The 16,002-nt window shown below is 41.2% G+C and overlaps 1 protein-coding gene across 1 annotated transcript; it reads left to right on the forward strand.

The window, feature by feature from the left end:
- Nucleotides 1–1,980: 1,980 nt before the first annotated feature.
- ripk4 (receptor-interacting serine-threonine kinase 4) lies at nucleotides 1,981–12,524 on the forward strand. Its single transcript, XM_026329346.1, has 8 exons — nucleotides 1,981–2,259; nucleotides 4,695–4,986; nucleotides 5,702–5,850; nucleotides 6,255–6,304; nucleotides 8,019–8,177; nucleotides 8,429–8,544; nucleotides 9,107–9,347; nucleotides 9,463–12,524. The coding sequence occupies exons 1-8, from the start codon at nucleotides 2,078–2,080 to the stop codon at nucleotides 10,710–10,712; spliced, it is 2,439 nt and encodes an 812-aa protein (XP_026185131.1). The 5' UTR covers nucleotides 1,981–2,077; the 3' UTR covers nucleotides 10,713–12,524.
- Nucleotides 12,525–16,002: the final 3,478 nt, after the last annotated feature.

Genomic DNA, 16,002 nt, shown 5'->3' on the forward strand with positions numbered 1-16,002 from the left:
TGGTCTTCCTCTAGGCCTCCTTCCTGGCAGCTCTAACCTCAGCATCCTTTTACCAATGTATTCACTGTCCCTCCTCTGAACATGTCCAAACCATCTCAATCTGGCTTCCCTGGCTTTTTCTCCAAAACATCTAACATGAGCTGTCCCTCTGATGTCCTCATTCCTGATCCTATCCATCCTCATCACTCCCAGAGAGAACCTCAACATCTTCAGCTCTGCTACCTCCAGCTCTGCCTCCTGTCTTTGTCTCAGTGCCACTGTCTCTAAACCAGACAACATTGCTGGTCTCACCACTGTCTTGTCCACCTTTCCTTTCATTCTTGCTGACACTCTTTTGTCACACATCACACCTGACACTTTCCTCCACCCGTTCCAACCTGCTTGCACACGTCTCTTCACTTCTTTTCCACACTCTCCGTTGCTCTGGACTGTTGACCCTAGGTACTTAAAATCCTCCACCTTCTTCACCTCTACTCCCTGTAACCTCACCGTTCTACTTGAGTCCCTCTCATTTAGACACATGTACTCTGTTTTACTGCAGCTCAGCTTCATTCCTCTCCTTTCCAGAGCAAACCTCCACCTCTCTAGATTTTCCTCCACCTGCTCCCTGCTCTCACTACAGATGACAATGTCATCTGCAAACATCATGGTCCACGGAGATTCCTGTCTAACCTCATCTGTCAGCCTGACCATCACCATAGCAAACAAGAAGAGGCTCAAAGCCTCTGTCACACCTACAGCACACCTCACCACTGTCTTACAGCTCTCATACATGTCCTGCACCACTGGAACATACTTCTCTGCCACTCCAGACACAACCACAGCTCCTCTCTCAGCACCCTGTCATATGCTTTTTCCAAATCTACAAAGACACAATGCAGCTACTTCTGGCCTTCTCTGTACTTCTCCATCAGCATTCTCAAAGCAAATATTGCATCTGTGGTTCTCTTTCTTGGCATGAAACCATACTGGAATAAAACTGAATCTTATTTACCAGTTACAGGGCTGCTCCTATTTTTACTGTCTCTTCTGATTATGTAAAATCAGATGTGTATATCTGCATATAATAAATATAGAGAAAACAAATGAAGACACTGCATTCGGCTCTGTACAAATCAAATTAAATTTATTTTACAACAATGAAACTACCAAAGGCTACAAACCATGGGAGCTATTTGAATGTGCAAACTGTTTTTGTATACAATTCCGCTTGCTGTTTCAGAATTGAACAATAACTTCTCATAAAACAACACATGCATTAGGAAAAGTAGAGGACCTAATATAACTATATAACTGTAACTAAGAATAAGTAAATAAAAAGTTAAATTCAGTGATAGGTTGTTTCTTATGTATATGTGATTCTTTCATGGGTATGCAATTATTTAGATTGGTTGTCTATTTTAATGTTGTATTTTTGTGGCAACAATAAATCCTAGTGTGAAGTGTTATAATTTAAGTTCAAATTCTAACTTTCTAGATGACCATGATGGAAGTTTAGTTTGGTGAAGTTAGTTCAAGTAATTTGAACATCATCATTAAACACCGATTTTCACGCACAGTTGTTGCACTACTATCTTCCAGGTTATAACATGGCAGTAGCCTCTGCATAATGGATTTGAGCTGAGAACCAAGCCTTCACTATCACATAGCCCTCCTATTATTAAGACACACACACTTCTTACCACAGATGGGTATGGTCTACAATGGGGCAAAGGTGTGTTTATAAAATAAAACATTCCTGGGTTTAGGGATTTTAACTTATTACAAAGATTTTTCTCTCTTTTTCAGGGTATATGAAAAAGAACAGTCTAAATTCACATAGTGGCAGCATGGTGTCTTCAAGCCTTTTTTTTCAGTGAACTTTTCCCTGCTTCAAAACCAGGAAGTGATGTCACAGCTTCATGCCCAGCCCCTTTTTCACCTGAAGAGAGGGAGGAGTAACTCTGAACTACACAAGGGGAAAAACAAGGAAGAGCTCACAATCGGGCAGGTCAGTGTATATGTTCACTTCCCAAGACTGTGGCTTGGAGACAAAAAAAGAGGGGTTTACCCAGTTTGTGGGTTTCTCAACACGGATATGGATGTCCCGGATTCTCCACACTGGAATATGGGGTTGTTAAGGACCTTTGAATCCTCTGAGTTTGGCAACTGGGAGAAAATAGGTTCAGGTGGATTTGGACAAGTATACAAAGTCCGGCACGTACAGTGGAAAACATGGCTGGCTATCAAGTGCCCTCCCTGCCTTCATGTAGATGACAAGTAAGTTTCAGCTGTTGAGCCACATGGATTATCTTTGTACTGATCCTGATGTAGAATGACTTAATGTAGTGTAGAGGAATTCAGCCCGTAATACTACCATGAAGCTCTGGAATAGTTTAGATATTTCTTTACTTGTTCTTTTTATTTTTCATCGTTTTTTTTTTGGTCTCTGATGAGCAGTTTATAACCAAACAGTAGAGGATAGATTATGAACGTGTCGATGAAAAATCATTCAGTGCTTCAGAGTCCCTGAAAGGTGAATACCAGCACGTGTGACTCACTGACTGTCAGTCTGGGCACACAGAGCAGCTGTTGAGGTGCCTCAGCAGCAAACAACAGGCCACATTTCAAATTTTCGACACTCTAAGGTCGTGTTGCAGGGAGTGCTGACATGTTGATTCATCTCTGGGGCAAAAAGAAGTAAAGAAGTCCACATTGTTCAGGAACAGAGCTGTTTACATGTTCCAACCAGACCCAAACATGAAAGGTTCTCCTGTAATTTTGCCAATCAACAGTGACATTAACATGTAGTAGCCTGAGGGAGGGGCTGTATTAAAGCCCATTCCTTTAAGGTCAGGAAGGTGGTCTTTTCCTCCAGGCACTTCTACACGTTACATGATCCTCTAGGATTCTGTAAAACTTCCCATAACCATGAATCTTATTTTTACACTGCATGGATTTCTCAAAAGAAATAAAATCTCTCTTTTTTAAATTTTATTCATTCATTTATCCACTTAATGTATTGTGAGTGTATGTGGGTGCAGGAGTCCTGTACTCCTGGCCTGCAGTATGGATGACTGTGTTTTATTGTGGGGCTTTAGATAAATAATAAATCTTACAGCACAAAAACGTACGTAATGTTTTAACTTACAGACAAATTATCTGAGATAATGATTCCTATGTTTTTCAACACCTAAGTGGCAGAGTTGTGCCGGTCCTTCCTAAATGATAGAAGAAATTGAGATTAAGCCGCAGACATACTGTCTGGATTTGCATTTCCTGGATTGATTACCCAACTGGCTTTTCTTTCTTTTTCTTTTTTTTTGATTGTTAAACATCAGATAGGGAATGGATATGAGATCACAAGATTGCAGTCACCAAGACATTTCTGCACATAATTTACAAACAGGAACTTAAGATTTCAGCATACCGCAAAGAAAAAAAGCACTGACATCCTTGCCCCAAACTCGTAGTGCAACTTAAAGCATCCGCTGAACCTGAACCAAAGATGTTATCTCTTCCAAACATCTGCAAAGTACATAAACAGCCATTTGACTGGAGCCTCCATCAACCCACACGTAACACCTAGCAATAGACGCTCAAAGCCACCTTTGTCTGCTGCTACAGTGTGGCACAGACAATGAAAAAAGCTGTAAAACTGGTCCTACCAGCCGTCGCTGTAAAAGCAAGGACATTGTTTAGTTCCAAGAAGCTGCTGAGGGGCACTTTGGATTAGGTGAAGATTAGGTAACTAGTCCATGCCCATTCTCCTTGCTCATGCTAATTTATTCTTACCTGGCAGATTTGAGGGCTTATGCCTCCTTCCCCTGTATGACTCTAAAGAACATTTATGGCCAGGCTCCTCCTTATATAACACAACTCACGAGTCAGTAACATGATACACTATACACATAATAGACCCTTAGGACTTGTAAAAGTCTCTTCAATGAACCTAATTTCATTTTATTGGTTAGGAAGGAACTGAAATCCCAGGAGAGCTCATTTAATTCTGCTTTTGATGCACATTCCTACCAATATGATCATTAGCAATTTATCTCATCTGTCCTCATTAAGAGTTTGCATTCTTTAAGCAGTTTTTACAGGAGATATGTACACTGGGGGCATGAATGACCTGCACAGTTGTGTTTGAGTTATGTCAACAGGGCCAGTGGACTGATAAAGAAAGCTTCTGCAAATGTTGAGCAACAGAGAACAAGAGCTCTGTTTAAGCCTACAGTTCTCGCCAGGCTGAACTGGAATGTCCTCAAGGCCTAAAAGACTCATTGCGCAGTTCAGGTCCACATACTTAGATTGGTAGATTAATTACAGATAGCGAAAAAAGGTGTACCTTGAAAATGAATGCTAACCATTCTGCATAGCTGGAACCTATTAAGGATGTGTAAAGTATTGGAATTTGGGTTATGCCAAACATTACAGCTCAGTGAGCAAAGCCAGACCTCCGAATTATTAGGTGAATGTTTTATGAGAGTGCAGCTTTAATAGACACCTATGAGCTGTGTAGAGTAGTTGATGGAAAACATAATACTAAAAATATATTTTAAGAAATGCTTCTTCTCATTTCAACTGCAGTTGTGCACACATTAAAACTCTTTAGTCACTCCAGGAGAAAAACCTTACTTTCTGAAGCCAATAAGAATGTAACATAAACCTAATGAAACCTGAAAGTAATGTAATTAATACTTTCTTTCATACAGGGAGCGTTCGGAGCTGCTTGAGGAGGCTAAAAAAATGGAGGCAGCCAAGTTCCGATATATCCTTCCTGTGTATGGGATCTGTGAGGACCCCCAGGGCCTTGTCATGGAGTACATGGAGACTGGCTCCCTGGAGACCCTGCTGGCCACCGAGCCGCTGCCTTGGGAACTCCGCTTCCGCATCATCCATGAGACTGCAGTTGGAATGAACTTTCTCCACTGCATGAACCCACCACTGCTTCACCTGGACCTGAAGCCTGCCAACATCCTGCTGGATGCTCACTATCATGTCAAGGTAGAGAGTTTATCACCTGCTGTCTACAGGTGCACTGTAGCTCTGATGTGTAAAAACACTATGCACGTAAGTGCGTGTGCATGTGTGTATATGTATGTATGCATATATAAACATACATCTATATCTATCACAACTGCTCATCATTCCATTTAAATTTTATACATCTGCCATGAAGTATAATTAGGGTTAGGGATGGTGGATTTATCTCTGGTTCAAAGTTCCCATTTTTTAGGTTTTCGAAGGAATTTCATACATGCTGTGCTTTGTTGTTGCCTTTCATCAATTTTAAAATGACAGCCTACACCCACTCTGGGCAGACAGGTGTCTCTCAGCCTCTGTTCAACCCCTAAACAGCTCAGCAGTACTTAGAGCAATGGGTGGGAACCGTCACTTCTGGATTTTAATACCTGGATGTAAACACCTCACCTGGGCCTGTCCCAACAGGATTAATACAGCTCCTACTAAATCTTCCTCTGTGAATAAGTGTGTGTGTGTGGGTGGGTGTGCGCTGCAAAACACAAACGTGCAGGGCCTCTCCTCTCCAACAGGCTGGGACATGGCTGTGTTGCCCTCATCATACCACTGAGTGCACATAATAAGAGCTTAGCTGCCTGTCACATCTAGTGGGGAAAGTTAGTCATCACTGTGACACTTCATGAGAAAAGCACCAGGGTTGCTCTGTTTGATGGTCTTATCTGATCTCCTCCTGTCTCAGATATCTGATTTTGGCCTGGCTCGATGGAATGGCCTATCACGGGCTGACGACATCAGTAGAGATGGCTTCTGTGGCACCATTGCCTACCTGCCCCCTGAAAGCATCATAGAGAAGGACAGAGTGTCTGACACCAAGCATGATGTATACAGGTTGGACTTTTTAAGTGCAACGTATTTCTGTGAATCTTTTGTTTTATGTTTTGGCATAGGTGTCTGGCTGGTGTTTCCCAATTTCTGTAGTTTTCAGTTAAGCACTGACTCATACCAGTCACTATAATTAAAAAAAATGAATCAAATGTAAGAGAAGTATTAGAGAAGAAGAATTTAGTATGATGTATTGTGTAATGAAAGCAAATGGCTATTTAATGTTTTACATTATAAAGACCATCTGAATGTATTTGGGTGAATATATATATAGTGGTTCTGACAGCAATGGTTTATGCAGCAAGAGGTTTAAGCTTGGATTAAAAACAAGTGTCAGTTTTGCAGCAAAAGATGTTTGATTTTTTTGGGGATTTTTTTGTACTGACACTTTAAATTTACCTCCATTCAAGTTTCTCCATCGTCATCTGGGGGATTCTCACACAGAAGAAACCCTACCAAGGTAAGACTTGTCTGGGAGAGCAATTAATGCAAAAAAATACATTTCCTTTAAGCCTGATGGTAAATTATTATTTATGAAATACATTCATACTAGGGCTGTCAATCGATTAAAATATTTAATCGTGATTAATCACATGATAATCATGAGTTAACTCATGATTATTCACAACTTAATCGCACATTTTTATCTGTTCTAAATGTACATTAAATTAATACTTTTAAAGTTTTAAACACTCTAATCAACATGGGCATGGACAAACATGGATGCTTTATGCAAATGTATGTTTATAATTAGTGAAACTACTAGAATTTACCGTTCAGACCTTTTTCTGTCTCCCATTTCTGTTTGCTGCTGCTCTCTTTACTGTCTATGGATGTATTTTTTGTTTTCTCCTACTACGGGCTAGGCCACGGGTCAGACAGGAAATGTGCGCTGCGTTAATAAAATTAGTGCCGTTAAAATGAGTTTGTGTTAACACATTATTAATATGTTCATTTTGACAGCCCTTATTCATGCCAATAAAAAAAGTTATGTTCAGTTATGCAAAAAAATGTTAAAGTAAAATTATTATGTTTGATAATTATGACAGCAGATCTGGACTGTAATTCAAACTCAGCATTATCATTTGGTTTCTAGTTGTTTGACAGTTTTACTGTGCCATGTTTTCCAAATTAATGTGTTCAAGCTAAATGAGTTTATAGCAATGTTGGTTTCCTCCTGTACTGGGATATATCAGTGCTATGAGCTAAATGCACACAACGACAATGTTAGCATGTTTTGAAGATAGTTAGAAACCACAATACTGGACGGGGGCAATAGGATTCATCCCCTAGAGGCCTCTGTCATGGTCATGGCACTCCATTGATCCAATCCATCCAGTAGATGTACTAAATGCAAAACACATCAGACTTGGTGTCTCACTTTGACTCTGAATAGTTTCATTTTTTTCCCCCCATTTTCCTGTCTTGAATTGGCTTTCATATTTTCCAGTAAACACATAACCCAAGGTGAACACTTGAGACTACACCTATCAAGGTGTCTGTGTGTGCCTGTGTGTACAGGAGCTGCACTGTATGTGTTTACTCAGTAAATTCCAGAGCAGGCAGGTGGAGAGGGCCAGACTGGCAAATAGAGTGATTTGTTTTCCCAGGCATATCAGGTAGCAGTTCACTTCAAGGAACTTGGCTTCATCTGAAGACATGTCTAGATGAGAGTGGTCAGGTTGACTCTGGCATTACCTGTGTTGATCCAGACATAATTAAAAACTCTGAACCATGGCTTCACATCTTCCTCCACTGATGAAGGGTGTTATGGCTACAATAGGAGCTGAAGTAACTGTCATTAAAGCCTCTGCTGTTTGTTCTGAATCACTCCTTTGGCAGATCCCAAAGTCAGATAGAAAGAGGCCAGACCAGAAACACATAGCTTTTCCCTTTTTGCTCCCATGGGAAACAGCAGCACATACTGCTTTATCTAAGTACACATGAAGGTGCTGATAAACTGTGTAGGCTGACTCTCTTTTTTGGCACTGGTACCTACCAGCACCTTATGCAGCAGTTATGTAGTGCAGCATGTTACATTATGATTCAAGTCAATATTTGTCTTCAAACCATGTGTCAATATCAGAACATAGGGCTTCAAATTACATTCTGTTATGTATAATTCCTAGTTGGTTAGCAACAGAACTTAAATATGGAAATGTACTTTTCCCTAGGAGAGAATAATATCCTGCAGATCATGGTCAAGGTGGTTAAGGGGGTGCGCCCAGACTTGGCAGCAGTGCCACGCTGTCGACCTTCAGCCTGCACAGGGTTCCTGAGCCTCATGCAGCGCTGCTGGGCCGCAAATCCTGAAGCCAGACCCAGCTTTCAGGGTAGGTTTTTTTCTCTCAACTCACAACAGACAAATGCTAACCTTCTCCTGTTGAGATGACATCAAATAAACCAGTATGAACACAAGCAGTTCCTATTCCTTTAACTACACACTCAAAGAATAAAGCACACTTAGACTAGTTTAGGTACAGCAGTCTGTCAAATTGAGGCCTATTTTACTGCTGCTTTTCATCCTGTGTGTATTCCATACCAGCCTTTACTGAAACCTGACTCAGACATCTTGTCCTTACAGAAGTCACATCTGAAGCTGAAGAGCTCTGTTCCAAACCTCAAGAGGAGCCCAGGACCCCAACCTTATCTATGTCAGAGCCAGACCCTACGTCCCCTAATGTACTCACTAGTGACCAGGTACAACATGACAGCACCAGACTTACATGTCTTACTTACATTACTTACATTACACTTACATGACTTACTTATTTTGATTGTGAAAACAAATCTAGATCAACCATTGAAATGTTGTTGTGGTAATTTCTTTGCTTATTTGAGTCATATCTTCCTGATACAGTCTCTTTTAATCTGTCAGCATTTCTCATTAATGCACATACAGACACCCAAAGCCTTATCACTAGACATGATTATGACTTCATAAGTCATCTATTGTAGAAATGTTTTATCCTGAACCGAAATGATGTCATGAAAGAGGAATGTTGACTGATGGGATCGTCAACCTGACGGCGGGTTTGTCATTTCTGTGGTGATCAGTGTTGTGTATGTGACAAGAACAGAAGATGAGCTGTTTTCAAGTTGCATATGTGTTCAGTCAAATTCAAGTTCAACAAATGATCAACTTTCATTATCCAGTAGAAAGCTTTAGAGGAGGATGGCAGCTAAATACGCCAAATGTAATGAAATGCTACTGTCAAAAATAGCTTGTCCCAATATGCTAATCTGGCTTTTTGATTTACAGGATAAAGACAACAAGCCAGTGCGTCCAAAGTCAGCCATGTTACCAGAAAAAGATTACAGCCTGTCAGAACTGCTGAGCCAGGTGGATTCTGGGATTTCTAGGAGCTTTGATCGAGTGAAGGAAGATAGCTGCCACAGCAAAGAGAACACTTGCAAGAGGCTGTCTGGCATCTCCTCCGCTGACTCTGCCTTCTCCTCCCAAGACTCTATCACGTTGTCTTTTGAAAAAGAAAGCACATGTGGTAAGAACCGATACAAGACCTGGAACTGAAACTGTTAGTCATGGAGACAGAAAATTTAAATTGTTAATATTGTGATTTTTGCATTAAACATGTTCGTTTCTTCCTTACTGCTCAGATTCAGCTGAGGTCCAGAAGCGGAAGTTGTGTGATGCCATCAGGACCAAAGACATTGCCAAGCTGATGAAGATCCTCCAGCCCCAGGATGTCGACTTGCTCCTGGATGGAGGAGGCAGTCTACTTCACCATGCCATCACTTTAGGCAATGAAGAGGCTGTTAAGTTCCTCCTCCTGAATAATGCCAATCCCAACCTTGCCAATGCCCGTGGATCCACACCCCTCCACCTGGCCACGGAGAAGCACCTAAAACCCCTGGCAGAACTTCTGCTTGGTCGGCGCAGCACTAACGTCAATGCCAAAGATGAGGACCAGTATACAGCTTTGCACTGGGCTGCACAGAACGGGGACGAGGCAATCACACGCCTGCTGCTGGACCGTGGGGCAGCTATCAATGAGATTGATGGCCAAGGACGCACACCAGCTCATGTGGCCTGCCAGCATGGCCAGGAAAATGTTATCCGGGTGCTGCTTAGCCGCGGTGCTGATGTTCAAATCAAGGGCAAGGACAATTGGACGGCTCTTCACTTGGCTGCCTGGCAAGGGCATCTGGGTATTGTCAAGCTGCTGGTCAAACAGGCCGGTGCTGATGTGGACGGACAGACGACAGATGGCCGCACGCCGCTGCATCTGGCATCCCAGAGGGGGCAGTACCGAGTTGCACGGATCCTGATCGAACTAGGAGCAAATGTTCACGTGACGTCTGCTGGGTTAAACACACCGCTACATGTGGCAGCGGAGACAGGGCACACCAGCACCTCTCGACTTTTGATCAAACACCACGCAGATATCCACGCTCAGACTACCCAAGGACTCACTCCTCTCCATCTAGCCTCCCAGCGAGGACACCTGGCCACTGTCAAGATGTTGATAGAAGAGGGGGCAGACCCCTACAGATTCAACCAGGCCCTACGCACACCCTGCCACCTGGCAGCAGAGAGTGGACACTGTGAAGTCCTGAAAGAGCTGCTCCTCCACTGTCCAGACGGTGGCACTCTGACAGATGAGCAGGGGCTCAGCCCGTTGCACCTGGCAGTGCAGGGTGGATACTCAAACATCACTACTATGCTGCTGCCACAGGACTGCCAGGACTCAGTTAATGAGAGCTCGGTGCAGCCTGCAGCTGAACAGCCCGATCCCCCAGAAGCCACGCAGCTCCAGAGAAAGGTTGTCATTATCAAACTGACGGAGCACAACAATAAAGACTGCGCACAATCTACCAGCACACAGTGTACCTCAGCCACCTGCTAACTAAACTGCACAGAAGTGTCTTCATCTAATTTTTTTACTCCACTGGTGCTCCAGAGCTGGGAGGGGATTGTTATTCTGATGATAAGTGTTTTTTTGGACTTAAAAGACCTTTTAGCACTGTGGGTGTTTTATAATGCCCAGAAAAGGTTTGTTGTAAATATGTACATGGAAATTTTAAATACTATGTTTGAATATAAACTTTTGTTTACTCTTTTTACTTAACAAGCTCATTTTTATGTAACAAGCACATTCTGTGTATCAGAATTATGATTAGAAATTCTGTGCCCTTTGGAGACCTTGGTGACCTTTTACTATACTGCACTGCAGCTGGTATGCCTAATAGTTATCTCTTTAGTGTATGAATTATAAAAGCTACAGTCAGGATTTTTTTCCTCAGTGTTTTTATTACTCTTTGGCCATAAAAAGAAAAAACTCAATTCATTTTTTTGGAAATGCACTCAGGTGGACTGCATGCATAAGAAGAGACTGCCACGAGGACAAAATGGATGAAATAATATTACTTCTGTGTTTATATATATATATATTTTAACAGATTCTAACACTGTTCAGTTCAACGCAAAAATGCTGAACATCAGTCCGCCTCTCTCCTCTCTTTCTACTCCTTGTTCTTGAATTTCCCCCATGGGGGATGAATAAAGTATCTCTCTATTTCTCTATCTCTCTTTCCCTCTCTTCCTCTCTCTCTCCTGTTCCTCCTTCCCTTCAGTCCTCATTCAGCCACTGACTCTTGATTTTTCATGCCTTCCTTCCTTTCATCCCCCTTCCCTCAAACTGGCTGTCTTTGTTTTTCTGACATTACTTTTTTTTTTTCTCTTCTTGAGCTCTTTTAGATAGTACATCTTCATCCTCAAGCCTCCAGCTCCTTCAGTATCCTCAGCTCTCAACATCTTCAGCTCCCTGTCACATATTACTCACATAATTAAAAACAAATTGATTCATAGTCAAAATGTTACTGCAGTTACACTATTTTCAATAAACACAGTACAGGTAGTAGTATTTATTGTAGTTGAAATATAACCAGCAATGCATGGTGTCCAATTTAAGGGGAAGGTTTGTAATTTCCACCAAAGATAAAATTAATACTTGGGAAATTTAACCACTGAATGTTTCTTTAGGTGTTACTTGATGCTACCATATATACTGGTACAAAGCACCACACACATATGTATACTGTCATGGATATACATACATAGTTGAGTTCACAGCAGTGATGACAAGCAGATCTACCCCTGAAGGTGCAGACAGGTGTAAATATGAAGTGTACATGCAGTCTTTTTTATTATTTTGATTTGATTCTAAGTCCATCTCTTAAGGTGCAGTAGAGACTTTTTATTATTATACTTTATTATTAGTGTTTATTAAGATGCTTCATGAGCACCAATAACACACATACCATTAGCATGGGGCTTTGGTTCAGTTGTGTCTACTAGAACTCATGACCTACAAGAAAGTGGACATGCGGGCAGAGAGGACCTTTTAATTCTAGAGGCTCTCTGTAGATATTTATAAAAAATATAAATCCAGTTTTATGCTGCTGAAGACCAGGAATCTTGCAACAGGTGTTGTGCAAAGGAAAGAGACGGTCTCAAATCAAAATAATAAACAAGTCTGCAGAAATTTTTGTTGCACCTAAAATTGCTGACCAGTGGAGTATGGGCTGACACACTAGAGTCCACTGTAGTAGGTGATAAGGAACTACATGATTACAACCCATGTACATACTAGAAAACAGTTTTTGTCCGCCCTGGTGACTACTATTCATGTAACTGAACACAAACTTTGGTCACAAGCCTGACCAGGTGAATGCTGTGTGCCTGTTATATATAAATGCTTCATCATCTATTAAAACATTTAAATCTTTGATATGTTGTATCTTATTTATTTTTCCCATTTTAAAATTAATGTACAAATATTCCTTTTTGAAGTGTTGTCATAATCCCAGATCATTTCCTGGTTTAAACTCTTATTTTGAAGCCACTTTCTGTCCCCCTGGGACTTCCTTTAACCTCAGCAGCTTGTGATCACCTGTACCAGAATTTGCCTGCATCTCAGAACCTACATTTCCCCAACTCCAGACCAAGTCTCCTGTTTCCCTTGTTACCCCCTCTCCAATAACTCACCTGATTATCCACGCACTCCGGAGCTTACATGACTCAGGCCAGCTCTCCTGTTTTCCCCAGGTCAATACTGTTCATCTGCTTTTCTCTGCACTCTGTGACCAGCACGCTCTGGCACCGTCCTCCAGTTTAACCAAGCCTGTAACTCTTTTTACCTTTTAACTTTTCCCTGAGCACGAAACCTGTCTGGCTCAACCCAATTCCCCTGCTGCTGTCAGCCATTCTACTACCCTGTTTGATCCAAAGAACTGACACCTGCCTGCCCAGCTCAGTTATCCTGCTCCACTTAGTGCACCACCATGCTTCTCTTGGCTAAGTCCTCCTGGTCACTCCCACAGTTATTTCTGTCAGCCATCCAGGTCCAGTCCAGTATTCTGTTGTCCCTGTGTCCTGAGTTCCCCATCTGTAAACATCAGTCCACCTATGTTACCTATCAACCCTTTATAGTCAGCATCAGCCCTGTCTTCTGCCAGTTCTTACTAATCCATTGCTGCTCCTCAGCCACCCAGATTTGCTCTGCCCCATGTTAATCCCCACAGTAAAATTCATTACACTCTTTAGTTGGGTTGTCTGTCTTGTTTTACGGTTCTGAACCTTTACAAACTGGACAGAAACAAACATAAAATAAATTTCAATTCAATTTATTTGTATAGCAGCAAATCATAATACAATCTTCTCAAGGCAATTTACAAAACCCAGCAAATCCCTTATGAGCAAGCACTTGGCCACAGTGGAGAGGAAAAACTCCCTTTAACAGAAGAAAAAACCTCCTGGAGAACCAGGCTCAGTTTGGGCGGCCACCTGCCTCGACCGGTTGGGGTGAGTGGATAGAGGAGAGAGAAAAGAACAGCAACAATAAACAACAAATAGACACTGCTGGTTGGTGGGGCCAGTAACTGCGCATCAGCAATTTACAGCTCCAGGACCAGGAAGAAGGGAGAGAGAAGGGACAAAGTTAGTGACATTCAGTGGAATGGTAGCATTACAATACCAGTCACAAGTTTGAACACATTTAATTCCTGACTGGCAGGTGGTTCCACAGGAGAGGAGCTTGATAGCTAAAGGCTCTGCCTCCCATTCTACTTTTGGAAAGTCTGGGAACCACAAGTAGGCCTGCACTCTGAGAGCGAAGTGGTCTATTGGGATAATATTGTACTATGAGGTCTTTAAGGTATGAAGGAGCTTGATCATGAAGGGATTTGTATGTGAGGAGAAGGATTTCAAATCCTGTTCTGGATTTTACAGGGGGCAAATGAAGAGAAGCTAATATAGGAGAAACATGATCTCTCTTGTTAGTTCCTGTCAAGACTCTGGCTGCAGCATTCTGGATTAACTGGAGGCTTTTTATGGAGTTACTGGGACATCCAGATAGTAATGAGTTACAGTAATCTAGCCTTGAAGTAATAAAAGCATGGACTAGTTTTTCTGGATTATTTTGAGACAGGATGTTCCTAATTTTGGCAATGTTGCACAAGTTAAAGAAGGCAGTTTTAGACATTTGTTTTATGTGTGAATCAAAGGACATATCTTGGAGTACTGGAGGCCAAATCTATGCCATTTTAAGTAGCTATATTGATAGATAAGCTATTTTTGAGGTATTTAGTCCCAAATACAAATTTTTGTTTTCTCTGAATTTTGAAATAGAAGGTTACTGGTCATCCAGGCCTTTATGTCCTATAGACATGCTTGAAGTTTCATCAGGTTTCATAGATTGATACAGCCGAGTGTCATCTGCGTAGCAGTGGTAATTAATAGAGTGCTTCCTAATATTGCCTAAGGAAGCATGTATAAGGTGAACAGAATTGGTCTTAGCACAGAACCTTGTGGAACTCCACAACTAACTTTTGTGTGCATGGAAGGTTCATCATGAGTTGGCATAATATAAAACATTGCAACTTCAGTTTGAAGCTGTTTAGCTTTAAATAACTGTATTAAATAATTTCACAATATACATAATTTACAAAATGATCTTATTGACTGTGCTTAGATTAAGACCATATTAATATTTAATTAAAGGCCTTTTCTCTCCCAGTATGATATGCAGTTAACAAATATAGTTTGTCACTTTTATTACATCTCTCAAAGTAAACCACTTTTTCATTTTATTTCAACAATTATGGCCATGCAAAGTGTGAATAATCACTTCATTTACTAAAAGGTCAAGGATTTTAAACCTTAAGGACAAAAACAACACATAAAAATTTTTGAGTAGGCAAAATTAAACCTTTAACATCTCATGTTTCTACAGGCTTATCAGAGAAAGAGTTTTATTTTAAAATGGCTGAGTTTCTTGTGAGTGCACAGCTGCATGTGTGCAGGAGTTCTGAGCCCATATGTCAGGCAGAGGAAGCGTGTCTGCATTTGCAGCCTGATCTGTAGTGTTATTGTTATAATGTACTCCAGACCCCACAGAGCATGCTCAGGTTGGCACAGACCATGGGAACTGCCCCTGAGGGGGATCACAGGCTGTAAAATGATGGATGAGTGAGTAGAGGTGCTGATGTTTTAGCTGCAATTCCAGGCTGTTGGCTAATTCCTCAGACCATTTTAAGTTTTCATCACTCACTAAAGCCAACATGCCATCCTGACGCCTCAAGGGCTCCATTTTGGTAACCCAAGAAACTGAGTGTGGGTGGCTGGTCCTTGTAATTGTGTTTTTATAGCTCATGTTTGCGAAGACCCAGAAAATGACTGATAAAATGTGTGTAATCTGAAGCCTGTTTTGTGTACAAAGTACTCTTTCTTACCTGTTATCTAGTGATCTGTTTCAGCTCCAGCTACGGTGAATATAATGTACTCTTGTTGCCTAATCTCTGCTTTAATCAAGACTGCAGGTTAGGTTTGTGTTAAAAGGGAGCTAATGGTATTTTTTAAAATCTTCATTCACACAGCGTTTTTAATTGTCTCTTCTATTGGGGCAACAAGCCAGGTGTCCCTACTCTAAAGCACCAATTTAATCACTATAAAATGCATGCTCAACATTTAGATCAATGTTAGCTAGTCAATATTCTTACTTTATAATTTCAAGTCTGCCAAGAATTGTATTTAATTTAATAAACATTGGGTAAGCTGGTTTGTGATAAGTAGTTTTGCAATTCTTATAGTTTTTTAAATCACAATGGGACCTGTGTTTACACATTAAGCAAGAAGTG

The sequence above is a fragment of the Mastacembelus armatus genome, chromosome 14, assembly GCF_900324485.2.
Source record: "Mastacembelus armatus chromosome 14, fMasArm1.2, whole genome shotgun sequence".
NCBI classification, from domain to species: Eukaryota; Metazoa; Chordata; class Actinopteri; order Synbranchiformes; family Mastacembelidae; genus Mastacembelus; species Mastacembelus armatus.